At 37.1% G+C, this 12348-nt stretch overlaps 2 protein-coding genes across 2 annotated transcripts in view; one reads left to right on the top strand and one right to left on the bottom strand.

Moving 5' to 3' along the window:
• Window positions 1-723: 723 nt before the first annotated feature.
• chrm4b (cholinergic receptor, muscarinic 4b) lies at window positions 724-6560 on the top strand. The gene is made up of 2 exons (XM_055193060.2): window positions 724-858; window positions 3611-6560. The coding sequence occupies exons 1-2, from the start codon at window positions 801-803 to the stop codon at window positions 4822-4824; spliced, it is 1272 nt and encodes a 423-aa protein (XP_055049035.2). The 5' UTR covers window positions 724-800; the 3' UTR covers window positions 4825-6560.
• Window positions 6561-7487: 927 nt separating this feature from the next.
• The window catches only part of mdkb (midkine b), a 5199-nt gene continuing 338 nt past the window's right edge, over window positions 7488-12348 (bottom strand). Inside the window, exons 2-4 of the mRNA XM_055193062.2 lie at window positions 10567-10646; window positions 10319-10486; window positions 7488-8234 (exon numbers count right to left, since the gene is read on the bottom strand). Coding sequence (XP_055049037.1) covers window positions 8038-8234; window positions 10319-10486; window positions 10567-10645 — 444 coding nt within the window. The 5' untranslated portion in view covers window position 10646 and the 3' untranslated portion in view covers window positions 7488-8037. The remainder of the gene's footprint in view (window positions 8235-10318; window positions 10487-10566; window positions 10647-12348) is intronic.

The raw sequence follows: 12348 nt of genomic DNA, 5'->3' as shown, positions 1-12348 counted from the left end.
CTCTGCTCTGATTGGCTGTTTCACACAGCAGCTCTTTTGTATGTAAACAGACCTTGGGCCCTATTTTAACGTTCTAAGCGCATGGTCTAAAGTGGACTTAAGGCCTGTCCGAATTCACTTTTGCTAGTTTAACGACAGGAAAAATGGTCTATGTGCCTTGCGCACAGCTTAAAAGGTTGTTCCTATTCTCGTAATGAACAATTGGTGTGTTTTGGGCATAACGTGCAATTAACCAATGAGAGTCTCATTTCCAATCCCCTATAAAGCCAGTTGCGCTTGCCAAGGCGAATTCCCTATTTACGGGCTGAAACTAGCAAAAATGTAACTATGTCAATAGTAGAACTTCAGTCTAACGTTGTCATATAGCGCTAACTCGGCAGTCACAACTTTGTTTTTAACATTGTAACAACATTGTAATTAATGTGTAATTTAAAGCACCTTTAAAAGACTGGGTCACATATAACCTAATTACAGTAATAAAAGGAACCCCTTAGAATAACTTTAGTATATTTGATAGTTTTAGTTTTCCATAAAAGCATTGAGCACTACACAGCTGTTGCAGTCAGATAACTGAATTCTTTTGGATAACTGCATGAATCAATGTGCTTTTAAAAGACTAAACCATGAGGAATTGAGCAGTAATACGATCTTTTGACCACCAATCTCCAGTAAATTTATTGTATTAAAGATCATCAACCATATAGGTTGGGTGACTGGTTACGGGTACCATTAGGGTGGGCGTTACTGGTTGAGTCATTTAAATCCTCCCTAGCGCTTTCTTATTCAGACTGCTGGAGATCATGAAGGGGGCTGTTTCTGCTTTTTACTCGAGGGACCTGGAATGGTTTGCCTTGAATGGTAAGTTGATGCTGATGGGACCATCTTTGTGTCATTCGATACTAAGGCAAATTTTTGACTGATTTGCAGTCAGGCTTGCATTTGTTTTTATAGACTCGACTACGAGCATGAAGAAATTATTTAGGTAATCATCAAAACTGTTAGTTTATGGCAGCTGTGGCACAAACCTTACATTGGGTGCTGGTTTAACACATTTGTTAAGCACTGTATACGTCTATATTGAATGTATTTTGATATATGATGTAAATAAAAATGCTTAACTTGCAGATACACTGTACTTTTAAAGGATAGTTATATTAATTCTTTAGATTCACACCTTTTCTAACATCACTGTTAAATGAGAAAAGATAAACCAATTGATTTGGTATGTCTTTGTAACACTGATAAATAATGCCTGAATTTCAAATTGACATTTACAGCGGTGGTGCAGCTGCCCTGATAATATCTCCTTGGTTCCTCTCCTAATGTAATAAGGGCCCAGAATTATACACGTTAATTGCATTTACATTTTAATGTATTTTGCAATATAATATAATATAATATATAATATATATATATACGGTATTGTGCAAAAGTCTCACGCCACCATGCCACTGTTAAATTTGTTGTTTTTGCAATTGTATAGTGATAATATACAACATTTTCCCAGTCTCTTTATTTGAATACATTTAGAAAATACAGGAAATGTGTATGTAGTATTAAAAACAGTATAAAAGTATAAGCTCAAGTGTCAAGTATTTAGGGTAAGCTCCCCATCCACTTAACCAATAGCAGGCAGCTGCAGGATTTCTTAAACCTAAATCAAATTAAATCCTAATTCTAATCGATTGACTTCAGGACTTCAGTCTCCTCAAAAAAGCTCAAGATGTGTTTCGTGCTATACAAAAAAGAAATATATATATATATATATATAAGAGTTTCGTTGCAAAACGAGATAACTCCGTTTTTAACATTTTTGTCAAAACATGTTTATTAGTATGTTATCATGTTATTATTTTGTTTTATGGTGCTACTTTTTTAAGTTAAATCAAAACTAACCAACTGCAGTTGAATTGATATTAATTGGAATGCACAACCAAAAAACAAGATTTCTGAAAAATTATATATATATATATATATATATATATATAAAATATATATATATATATATATATATATATATATATATATATATATATATATATATATATATATATATATATATATATATATATATATATATATATATATATATATATATGACGAGTTTTGTTGCAAAACGAGATAAATCCGTTTATTTAATTGTTCAGAAATCTCGTTTTTTGGTTGTGCATTCCAATTAATATCAATGCAACTGCAGTTGGTTTGTTTTGAAGTAAACCTTCATAACTTAGCTGTATTTTTTAATACTGTTGGGGATCCTCTATCAATGTGATGTCACATTAATTATGCCCCAACCATAACCGTTTACAGACTCTGCCTTAAGAGCGCATAGTTCACCCTTCTGCCGACATGTTTTGATGTAGTCCCAAGCACATGTGTAAGCGCTCTAACCCTTACTTTGCATACGGGGAGGGGAACAAAAGCTTTCTTTGCATTTAAAGAGACACGTTTTCATTGTAGCCACAAATGGCCATGTTCAACATCGCATAATGAAAGATCTGTGGTGTATTTTCAGCTGAAACTTTACAGACACATCCTGGGAAAACCAGATACTATTTTAATATTGCTAAAATCTTCTAGGTTTTGTGACCGCAGGGTTCACACCAGCCGCGTTTGAGGCGTCAAAATCGCATCTACCGCGCCTAGTTTGCCGCTTGAACAGTTTGAGTGTACTCGCTTCATTCGCACGTGAAATTCTAGACATCGAGAAAATTCGCAGAAATTCACATCATGGGAGGGGCTTCTGCGACTCCGCGTGCTTTCTGTAATCACATCACTACTAAAGCAAGCTCCTGATTGGTTAACACAGCGCGTTTTTCTGTCAAAGTTCACATTTTTCAACTCTACTAGACGCGCGAATAAGGCGGAATTGCGTCTACCGCGCTAAACGCCTCATTCGCGCCGCGAGACCTCCAGATGCGCAACAACGTGTCTTCACAGTGACTTAACATTGAAATCCCTCGCGCTTGACGCCTCTACCGCGGCTGGTGTAAACGCAGCGTGACACTTTTACTAGATTTACCAACAATTGCCACTAGGTGTCATTGGTTTGTTGCATACTCTTGTCACAAATTAATACATTACTGTCACTACAATATTATTAGTGCAAATGGTTTTGAAATATGAAAGTTGTCAATATTATTTTAGGTTTAGAGTAGGATATTAGTATTATAATTATGTAATTGCAACCTTGGCCCACCTGTGGGACAGTGATATTTTACTAAATTACTCTGACATCATTCTTTTTTCAAAACCGTGATGAAGTATATAAAATTACACTCTTACAGCTTTCCAAAGATATATAGTTTGGCACAATTATTTTAGTTTTAGAATAGGCTATTATCGGTTTAATACTTACGTTAACAATTTTGGCCCACCTGTGGGTTTGTAACAGTTAAAAGGTTTTAATTTTTTTTATTATTAAGTGTTACCAGCCATAACAATATAATATCTTCTTTAAAAACGGTCTTTTATACCTGAAACGAATATATATATATTGTTAGCCTGTAACATCTTGTGATCCATGACAACGAGTGCTAAATTCTTAAAATAATATCTAAAAATAAAATAAAAATCCAACAAATGAATAAATGTTTCTTTGTTTTTACAGGTTCCTCAATCATCCTCAATGGCTGCATTCATAGTCTCTCCACTGAAGACTCACGCATAGTTTCCACAACATCACAGCATGCATTTGGGACTGTAGGAGTTACAGTCATCATATTTATAACCGGCTGCATCAGTATGCTAACAGTACTGGGCAACGTTCTGGTTCTTCTATCAATCAAAGTTAACCGCAACCTCCGAACCATCAACAACTACTTCCTCTTCAGTCTGGCTTGTGCCGACCTCATCATTGGTGTGTTTTCCATAAATCTCTACACCGTGTATGTTGTTAAAGGCTATTGGCCCTTGGGACCACAGATGTGCGACTTGTGGTTAGTTGTGGATTATGTGGCAAGTAACGCATCTGTGATGAACCTCCTCGTGATCTGTTTCGATCGCTACTTCTGCGTCACCAGGCCACTTAGTTACCCGGTCGGGCGCACTGCGGGACGGGCGGGGGCGATGATCGCAGCGGCTTGGTTGCTGTCTCTGGTTCTCTGGGCTCCGGCCATCCTATTTTGGCAGACTGGGTGGGACGGTCGTAAGGTACCAGAGGGCGAGTGCTACATCCTGCTCCTCGCCAACCCTGCTGTAACCCTGGCAACCACCATCCCTGCATTCTACTTTCCTGTTATAATAATGACGGTACTGTACGCTCGGATATCCCTGGTCAGTCAAAGGCGAGTTTGTAAGCAAAAGACAAGTGGAGCATTGGTAAACACAAACCCTGATATAGTAAAAGACATTCAACTGGATGAATCTGACCTCAAGGTCTGCAGTGTCCCTTCAATAAAAGCTGGCAAAATGGACAACTCTGCAAATTCAAGCTTTGATGCCTCCGTGGAAGGAGTGGATACAAAACCAGAGATGTTAGATTGTAACAGTACGCCATTCAGAAACCATACCACAGCTTGTAAGGTTCTCACAGATGTCTCCAAGTTGACTCGACAGAGAGCTTTGAGAGAGAGAAAGGTGACCAGGACTGTTTTTGCCGTCCTCCTGGCTTTCATCTTCACCTGGACGCCTCATAACGTCATGGTGCTCATCGGTACCTTCTGTCACTGGTGTGTTCCTGAGGTTCTGTGGATGGTGGGATATTTTCTTTGCTACATCAACAGCATGGTTAACCCGGTATGCTACGCTTTGTGTAATGACACTTTTAAAAGAACATTCAAGCGACTGTTAATGTGCCAGTTCAAAAAGCTGAACTTAAAATGAGCTCAACAAATTCCTGAGTTCATATTAGTACCTCATAGGGTACATATTGGTACCAAATGTACATACAGTTGAATTCCAACAAAAGCAAACCTCAGGAGTGACAAAGTCATTCAACAGCCATCTAAAAAACTAAGTGTATACTAAGACACAAAAGATGTGATTAAAAATCAGGGTTCCAAGACTATATTTAAAAACATTATTGTGTTGTTGAAAAATTAATCTGAACTTGTTTTCTCTACAGTATTCAAGAAGATCTGAAAAAACTGCTTAATTTTTCCCCCATTTCAATTTTCAGTAAATAAAATATAATTTTTCTTTCTTGTTGACAGAATGAAACAGAAATTATCAATTTATTTACAAAATAAAGATGATCTTGAAGAAGTCTCTTAATTTTTCCACGGTTGTGTATATATACCTAAATAGTACATATTATGACATTTTTAAAGTGCCCCACATACTTAATATACAAAAAAAGTTTTAGTACTTCTAATCTATTTGTACTCAACTGTACAGTTTCGAGACACAAATTGTTTCAATATACTAAAATAATTTGTTTAAGTATACTATTTTCAAGTGCACTGAAGTACTAGTTAAGTAGAAATACACTGTAAAAAGTAAAAGTTGGATTAACACCTAAAAATATCTCACTTCTTAAAAAGTGAACAATTTAAGATAATAAATAAGGAGCCCCTAATGGCACATTAGCGCACTTGAAACTAAACTTTAAAAAAATTCTGCACATGAAGGTTTCGCATGAGCACATGAAACTAAACTTTCGATTTTTTTTACTCCAGTGTCACCTTAGGGGCTCGGTTATAAAATGTCAAATATTTAGGTGTTATTAATTGAAGTAATTTTTAAAAAGTTTCTCACCCTTTTTTACTTTTTACAGTGTACACTTTTATTTAGCACAAAACATAACAACATAGAACGTACTAATGTACTTGCTGGTGTTTAAGGATATTTTTCGTACATTTAAAGTGCACATATTTCATTGCTAAAAACAATGTTATTTTGTGTATTTGGTATAATACAATTTGTTCGCATGGTTTATGGTTAAAAAAAATTATTTTCCACCTACCGTACATTTTTGTAGCTCCAGATTTCACTCTCTTCCTGAAATGCACTAATTTAAAAAGCTGTGTCCCTGATTGGCCAGCTAATCTGTAAGTTGTGATTGGCCTGAATACCTCTAATGTCAGCTGGAAATGTGACGCTCCTTACCATGTTTGAAAGATTCGCTTACAATGCAATGCTAACAGGAGTTAACTTACAGGCTGTGAGTCCAATCGGAAGGAATTATGATAATGTCAGTCTTTACTACATCACCAATCCCAGGAAGTAAACTGTTGCCTACAATCCGTGTGTTTGTTGTAGTCCAAGAAAAAAGATTTACGTTGGAGATGATAACTCGCGTCATTGTTCACTTTTGGGTTTGTACCTTTTGCATATCGTTAACATGTACTTATACACACTTACACACCAAAGTAAATGTTAAAACGTGAATCGGACAATAGGTGCACTTTAAGTTTGCTTTATTCTTACCTGGGATGGCATCGCTGTGTAGAAACTCTTAAGCACCTGTATTTATGTTACTGAAATTCCATGTGCCAAATGATTGGATGTATATGACACAGCAATACATTATTTTTACATTTGTATATATAGCAAATCAAATATTTAAAAAAATATATAAATAAAATGTTTTGATGTATTAACAAAACAAATAGAGCACATGATCGTAACACGGCTTCACTTAAAAATATTAGTTAAACCAAACCAATTAGTTGGGTCAACTAATATTTTTAAGTTGAAATAACTCTAATTAAAAGGCAACCTGGGTATAAAATGTTGCGTAAAAACCATCCTACATTTGATCTTACAATAATTTATCAAAAATGCGTACGTGTGATTCATAAACGTACGAACGTACGTGCAGAACATGAACATATGCATTTCTCAGATGTGAAATCTATAAATCCCAAATGAGCTTGAACTTGTGCGCAGCTGAGCAGTTTCAGATCTCCGAATTAATGTCATAGACATATAAAAGAGACCTTTTCAATATTTAACCCTTTTCGGGCAGCAAGAATGGCTTATTTCCAAAAACCTGCAGCAATCTTCAGAAAAGCAAAAGTGTGTACGTCTGCTCAGACCCTGACGTGGTGCTAAGCACTTTTCTACGTCAAAGACAGTTTTTTAAATATGGACTTTACGATCAAATCTGTGCGTACGCACACTTTATAAGTGAGGCCCCAGGTAACTTACTTATTTATGGAGCCCCTAAGGGGACATGGAGCAAAAATTAAATAAGGTTTAGTTTTACGTGCGCAGGTGAAACTTTTGCTTTCACATGCGCACGCGATAGATTCACATGCGCACGCGATAATTTCACGTGAGCACAGGAAACTAAACTTTTGATTTTTTTTTACTCCAATGTCACCATAAGGGCTCGGTACTTATTTAAGTTAAACCAACCATTTTTTTAATGGTTCATGATTGTTTTACAACAATCACAATAAGAAGTGTTGTGTTGTTAACACTTAACCTGTGGCTGAAATTGTATGTGCAAAATGTTCAACTTTGTCTAATGCTTATTTTTATGATCATTTTGTTGTTGTAAAGATTCTAAGACTATGTTTGTACAGTAAAAACTCCAGGAGTTATATTGAAAATACACTTTTTTCATTTATTCACAAGCTGTAGAAGTTATTAGTGTTGTAAATTTGATTGTACATCCATTACAAATCTAAAAACATACAATTATAAACAGATATTTTATATAGACCGTTACTTCCAGGAACAGTGTTTGTTTAACACATTCAGTTTACATGTTGTAGCATACAGAAATGGGTGTGTTTCAAAAACAGCGGTGTTGTAATTTACAAAAAGATCCCTTTAGGGGCAAAACTAGGGTCACATCGGGTTCTCACTTGTTTTTCTCTTTAGTAAAGACGATCTGTTAGACAACAAATTCGCTGCGGCCTATTTCATACATGCAATTACAATTAAAAATCTGCTACAGAGATCAAATTACAACAGCATAGACAACCATACATTTACTAATTACAAAAGAAATCAGAGATAATAACAATAGGTAGGGCTACAGTTTTTCCTTGAAATTCACCTTATTTAGGATTTGGACGTGTCACATGGGAATGTACCAATGAGAGGGCAGTTGGGGCGGGGCATGTGTAGAGGCTCGTCTTCAAGTTAGTTCTGCTTTCCTTTTCCTTTTTTCTTCTCGCCACCCTTGGGTTTTGGGGTCTTTGGGGTGCAAGGTTTGGACACTTTAATGGTGGTCTGGCATTCAGCTTTGAAAAGCACCTTTTTCAGCTCTCCAGACCTGCTTCTGGTTCCTGTGGTGGTGTCGCATTCGGCCCAACGACCAAACTTGTATTTGCAGTCCGCTAAAAAACAAAGAAGCACACAAACATGTGCATTTAATACTTTATCCTTTTATCCAAAGCGACTTACAGTTAGGGGCTGTAAACAACTTAAACTAACAGGGATTTTAGATTGATAAGGACTTTCTAATGATCAAATTACTTTTTAACCTTTCCTGTATATTAAATTAAATTAAATTAAATTAAATTAAATTAAATTAAATTAAATTAAATTAAATTAAATTAAATTAAATTAAATTAAATTAAATTAAATTAAATTAAATTGGTTCACTTTGTGATCAACTCCCCCTAAGGAACCATCGGATTTCTGAAACGTTTCAAAACAATTCCCATAAGAAAAAAATACATTTCTCCTGCCAAAAATATAAATATATGCTATATGCATTTTGTACAAAGTAAAGCTTTTGAATTAGAAAATATATTTAGTTTACCTTCATACACTCACCTAAATGATTATTTAGGAACATCATACTAATACTGTGTTTGACCCCCTTTCACCTTCAAAACTGCCTTAATTCTACATGGCATTGATTCAACAAGTTGCCGAAAGCATTCTTTAGAAATGTTGGCCCATATTGATAGGATAGCATCTTGCAGTTGATGGAGATTTGTGGGATGCAGGACACGAAGCTCCCGTTCCAGCACATCCCAAAGATGCTCTATTGGGTTGAGATCTGGTGACTGTGGGGGCCATTTTAGTACAGTGAACTCATTGTCATGTTCAAGAAACCAATTTAATATGATTCAAGCTTTGTGGTGGATTATCCTGCTGGAAGTAGCTATCAGAGGATGGGTACATGGTGGTCATAAAGGGATGGACATGGTCAGAAACAATGCTCAGGTAGGCCGTGGCTCTAAACCCAATTGGCACTAAGGGGCCTAAAGTGTTCCAAGAAATCATCCCCCACACCATTACACCACCACCACCAGCCTGCACAGTGGTAACAAGGCATGATGGATTCATGTTCTCATTCTGTTTACGCCAAATTCTGACTTTACCATCTGAATGTTTCAACAGAAATCGAGACTCATCAGACCAGGAAACATTTTTCCAGTCTTCAACTGTCCAATTTTGGTGAGCTCGTGCAAATTGTAGGCTGTTTTTTCATTTGTAGTGGAGATGAGTGGTACTTGGTGGGGTCTTCTGCTGTTGTAGCCCATCCGCCTCAAGGTTGTGCGTGTTGTGGCTTCACAAATGCTTTGCTGCATACCTCGGTATAACGAGTGGTTATTTTAGTCAAAGTTGCTCTTCTATCAGCTTGAATCAGTCGGCCCATTCTCCTCTGACCTCTAGCATCAACAAGGCATTTTCGCCCAAAGGACTGCCGCAAACTGGATGTTTTTCCCTTTTCGCAGCATTCTTTGTAAACCCTAGAAATGGTTTTGCGTAAAAATGCCAGTAACTGAGCAGATTGTGAAATACTCAGACCAGCCCATCTGGCACCAACAACCATGCCACCTTTCAATTCACCTTTCTTTCCCATTCTGACATTCAGTTTGGAGTTCAGGAGATTGTCTTGACCAGGACCACACCCCTAAATGCATGGAACCAACTGCCATGTGATTGGTTGATTAGATAATTGCATTAATAATAAAATTGAACAGGTGTTCCTAATAATACTTTAGGTGAGTGTAAATCAACATATATTTCAAAATGTGTTTCAGAGGCAACAAATATATTTCAAAATATACAAAAAAATGGTGACAAAATATATTTTTGAAAAACACATTTTGTAAACATATATTTCAGTACATATATTTTTTGAAATATATAAAATTGTATTTGAAAATGTATTTTTTGCCACATGGGTTATAAGATGTAATGAAGCCTTGTTTGCTAAAATCACATGATTTTGCCAGTTTGAAACACACTCCGAACCACTGATTCAAAACAAAAGATTTGTAAATGTTTCGAGGCTTCATGAAGTCTCGAAATCGCCCATCATGCAATGGTAGAGGAAATCTCCAAGTGCACACGAATAGCCACAGTTCCTTAAGTTTAGATGCATGACAAATTACTTTTGTATATTTTCTAATCTATTAAGCCATACATGTGTTTATAGTCGGGGTACCCTTTAAAATCTTACCGCCAAAATCCTTCTTCCAGTTGCATGGGACTTTACACTTGGTCTTCTTTGTCTGTTCATTGCAAGTCGCCTCCCGAATACCATTGCCACAGTCGCCGCTGTTGGGTACACATTTCCCGTATTCCCATTCGCTGCACTCCGCTTCTGCTTTGGGCTCTTTACCCTTTTCTAAAAATAACATAAAATGACTATTAAAAATAAAAAAAAATGAGTATATAATTTGTGAAGGTTTTGAAAGAGATACGAACCTTTTTTCTTCATACTGGCTTCAACGGTGACCATAAGCACCACCAGGAGAACAAACCCTATTGAGAATAAACTCCGCATTCTGTGAAGAAATACAGATGATGTTAATAATCGTGTTGGAAATCTTTATTTGTAAAAAAAAAGGCATGCATTACTCATATTTACATCATCTTTGTCTGAAGGGCTATAAATGAATCAACAATGGAAAGCTAAAAATGACTTGTGTGGTAACAATGGAGCAGTTGGTGTAAGTGATGTCAAACGAATATTTAGCAGGTGCAGCATATTCACACAGCTGGTTTTGTATTATCTCCCCTCTGTGACTGTGATATACAAATAAGCCATATGAGATTTCCTACGTTGGTTTGACAAAAAAGTCTTTAATAAATGATACGTTTTCCAAAGACAAGCGACTCAGAAATCCATCAGAGGACATAACGCCAGATCACGTCCCTTGGGTACATTTGATATAAAACTCACAGTGTCCACCGTCAGTTTAATCCCCCACTGTGTGTGACTCCATAAAAGAGACTATATTTTTACCAAAAAAAGCCCACACCACTTCTTTTCACCCTTTCCCTGCTTCCATTAAAACGGGCCTCATTCACGGCACGGCACGGCCCGCGGCACGGCTCCATTCTACAGTCAGTCATAAATGTGAAGGGCTCCTCTGGGTCGCACTTTTGTCCGAGGAGAAACAGCGATCTGCAGGGGTCCCCCGCTCTCCCGCCCCTCTCCTCTGTGGGGAGAGAGGCCAAGTACTCAAAGACCTTCAGCTGGGCCTTAGAGGAGCCTGATTCACTGGCTCCGAACAAAGCGGGATCTCGGACGTTTTGCTTTCCTCTCTGAAAAACCTCTAACACACATGCTGTGTCTTAAGGAGAGGGGGAGATCGGGCCTCCGCTCGACTCTTTTGAATGTGAGCTATTTGCATGGGAGGACAAAAACGGCTCTGTTGATGCAAGGGGGGACGTGGGACGTTGCCTTTGATAAACGCAAAACCGGACATTTTGAAAACTTCCTCCAAGTTCACCGTCGATCAAAGTTCACCAACCAACCACTACAACAACAAAGGCTCTCTAGAAATCCCTGGAAATAGAAAAAACAATACACGTCCGAATGGCCTCTATTACAAATGAACCATCAGATGTTTACCATGAAAGCCCATTATGTAGTGTGTGTTGGTTTTATTCCAATAGGATTTAGCCTACTATTCGTTCCCATCTGTTAGATATCAACCCACCAATAGCCAACACATTACCAGTAGAGACCCACAGAGATCATTACAGTTTCCATTAAACCAATGCAATTCCCATCATAGCCATTAAATCCATTAGAATATCTATGATGGTTTCTTTTCCCGTCTAGCTTACAAAAAACTGATGTGCCCATTTGGTTTTGATTTGGAGAAGTGGGTCAGCAGTTGCTCTTTGGCACTTCAGATGGCAGGCATCATCTACCAGCGTTAGATCATTAACAATGACACACAAACTACACGACTCAATTACAACACAAAAGCATCACTTAAATGCGATCCACCATTTAAAGCAGCTATGATGAAGCTGTAAGCAAACGCATTCGAACACAAACACCGCATTTCAGCATTATTATTCAGCACATAAACCACCACATATGGACATTTTTTTTTACATTTGTAAAACGGTCTAATATTTAACATATATCTGGTGTATAAAATAGGTCTTGAAATAAAGCGATTTTTGATGCTTAAATCGTGTCATTGTAACATCCTCTTTTTCGCGCGCGCGCGTTATCTATTCACATTA

The sequence above is a fragment of the Misgurnus anguillicaudatus genome, chromosome 6, assembly GCF_027580225.2.
Source record: "Misgurnus anguillicaudatus chromosome 6, ASM2758022v2, whole genome shotgun sequence".
In the NCBI taxonomy this organism is placed as follows: domain Eukaryota; kingdom Metazoa; phylum Chordata; class Actinopteri; order Cypriniformes; family Cobitidae; genus Misgurnus; species Misgurnus anguillicaudatus.
Note: the sequence above shows the minus strand (reverse complement) of the source record. Positions and strands in the feature narration are given on the sequence as shown.

Excerpts from the sequence above, each read along its gene's own strand:
- chrm4b (XM_055193060.2), top strand. The coding sequence starts at position 801 with ATGAAGGGGGCTGTTTCTGCTTTTTACTCGAGGGACCTGGAATGGTTT. Across the intron at positions 859-3,610 it reads GGAATGGTTTGCCTTGAATG|GTTCCTCAATCATCCTCAAT; the intron begins GTAAGTTGATGC and ends TTGTTTTTACAG.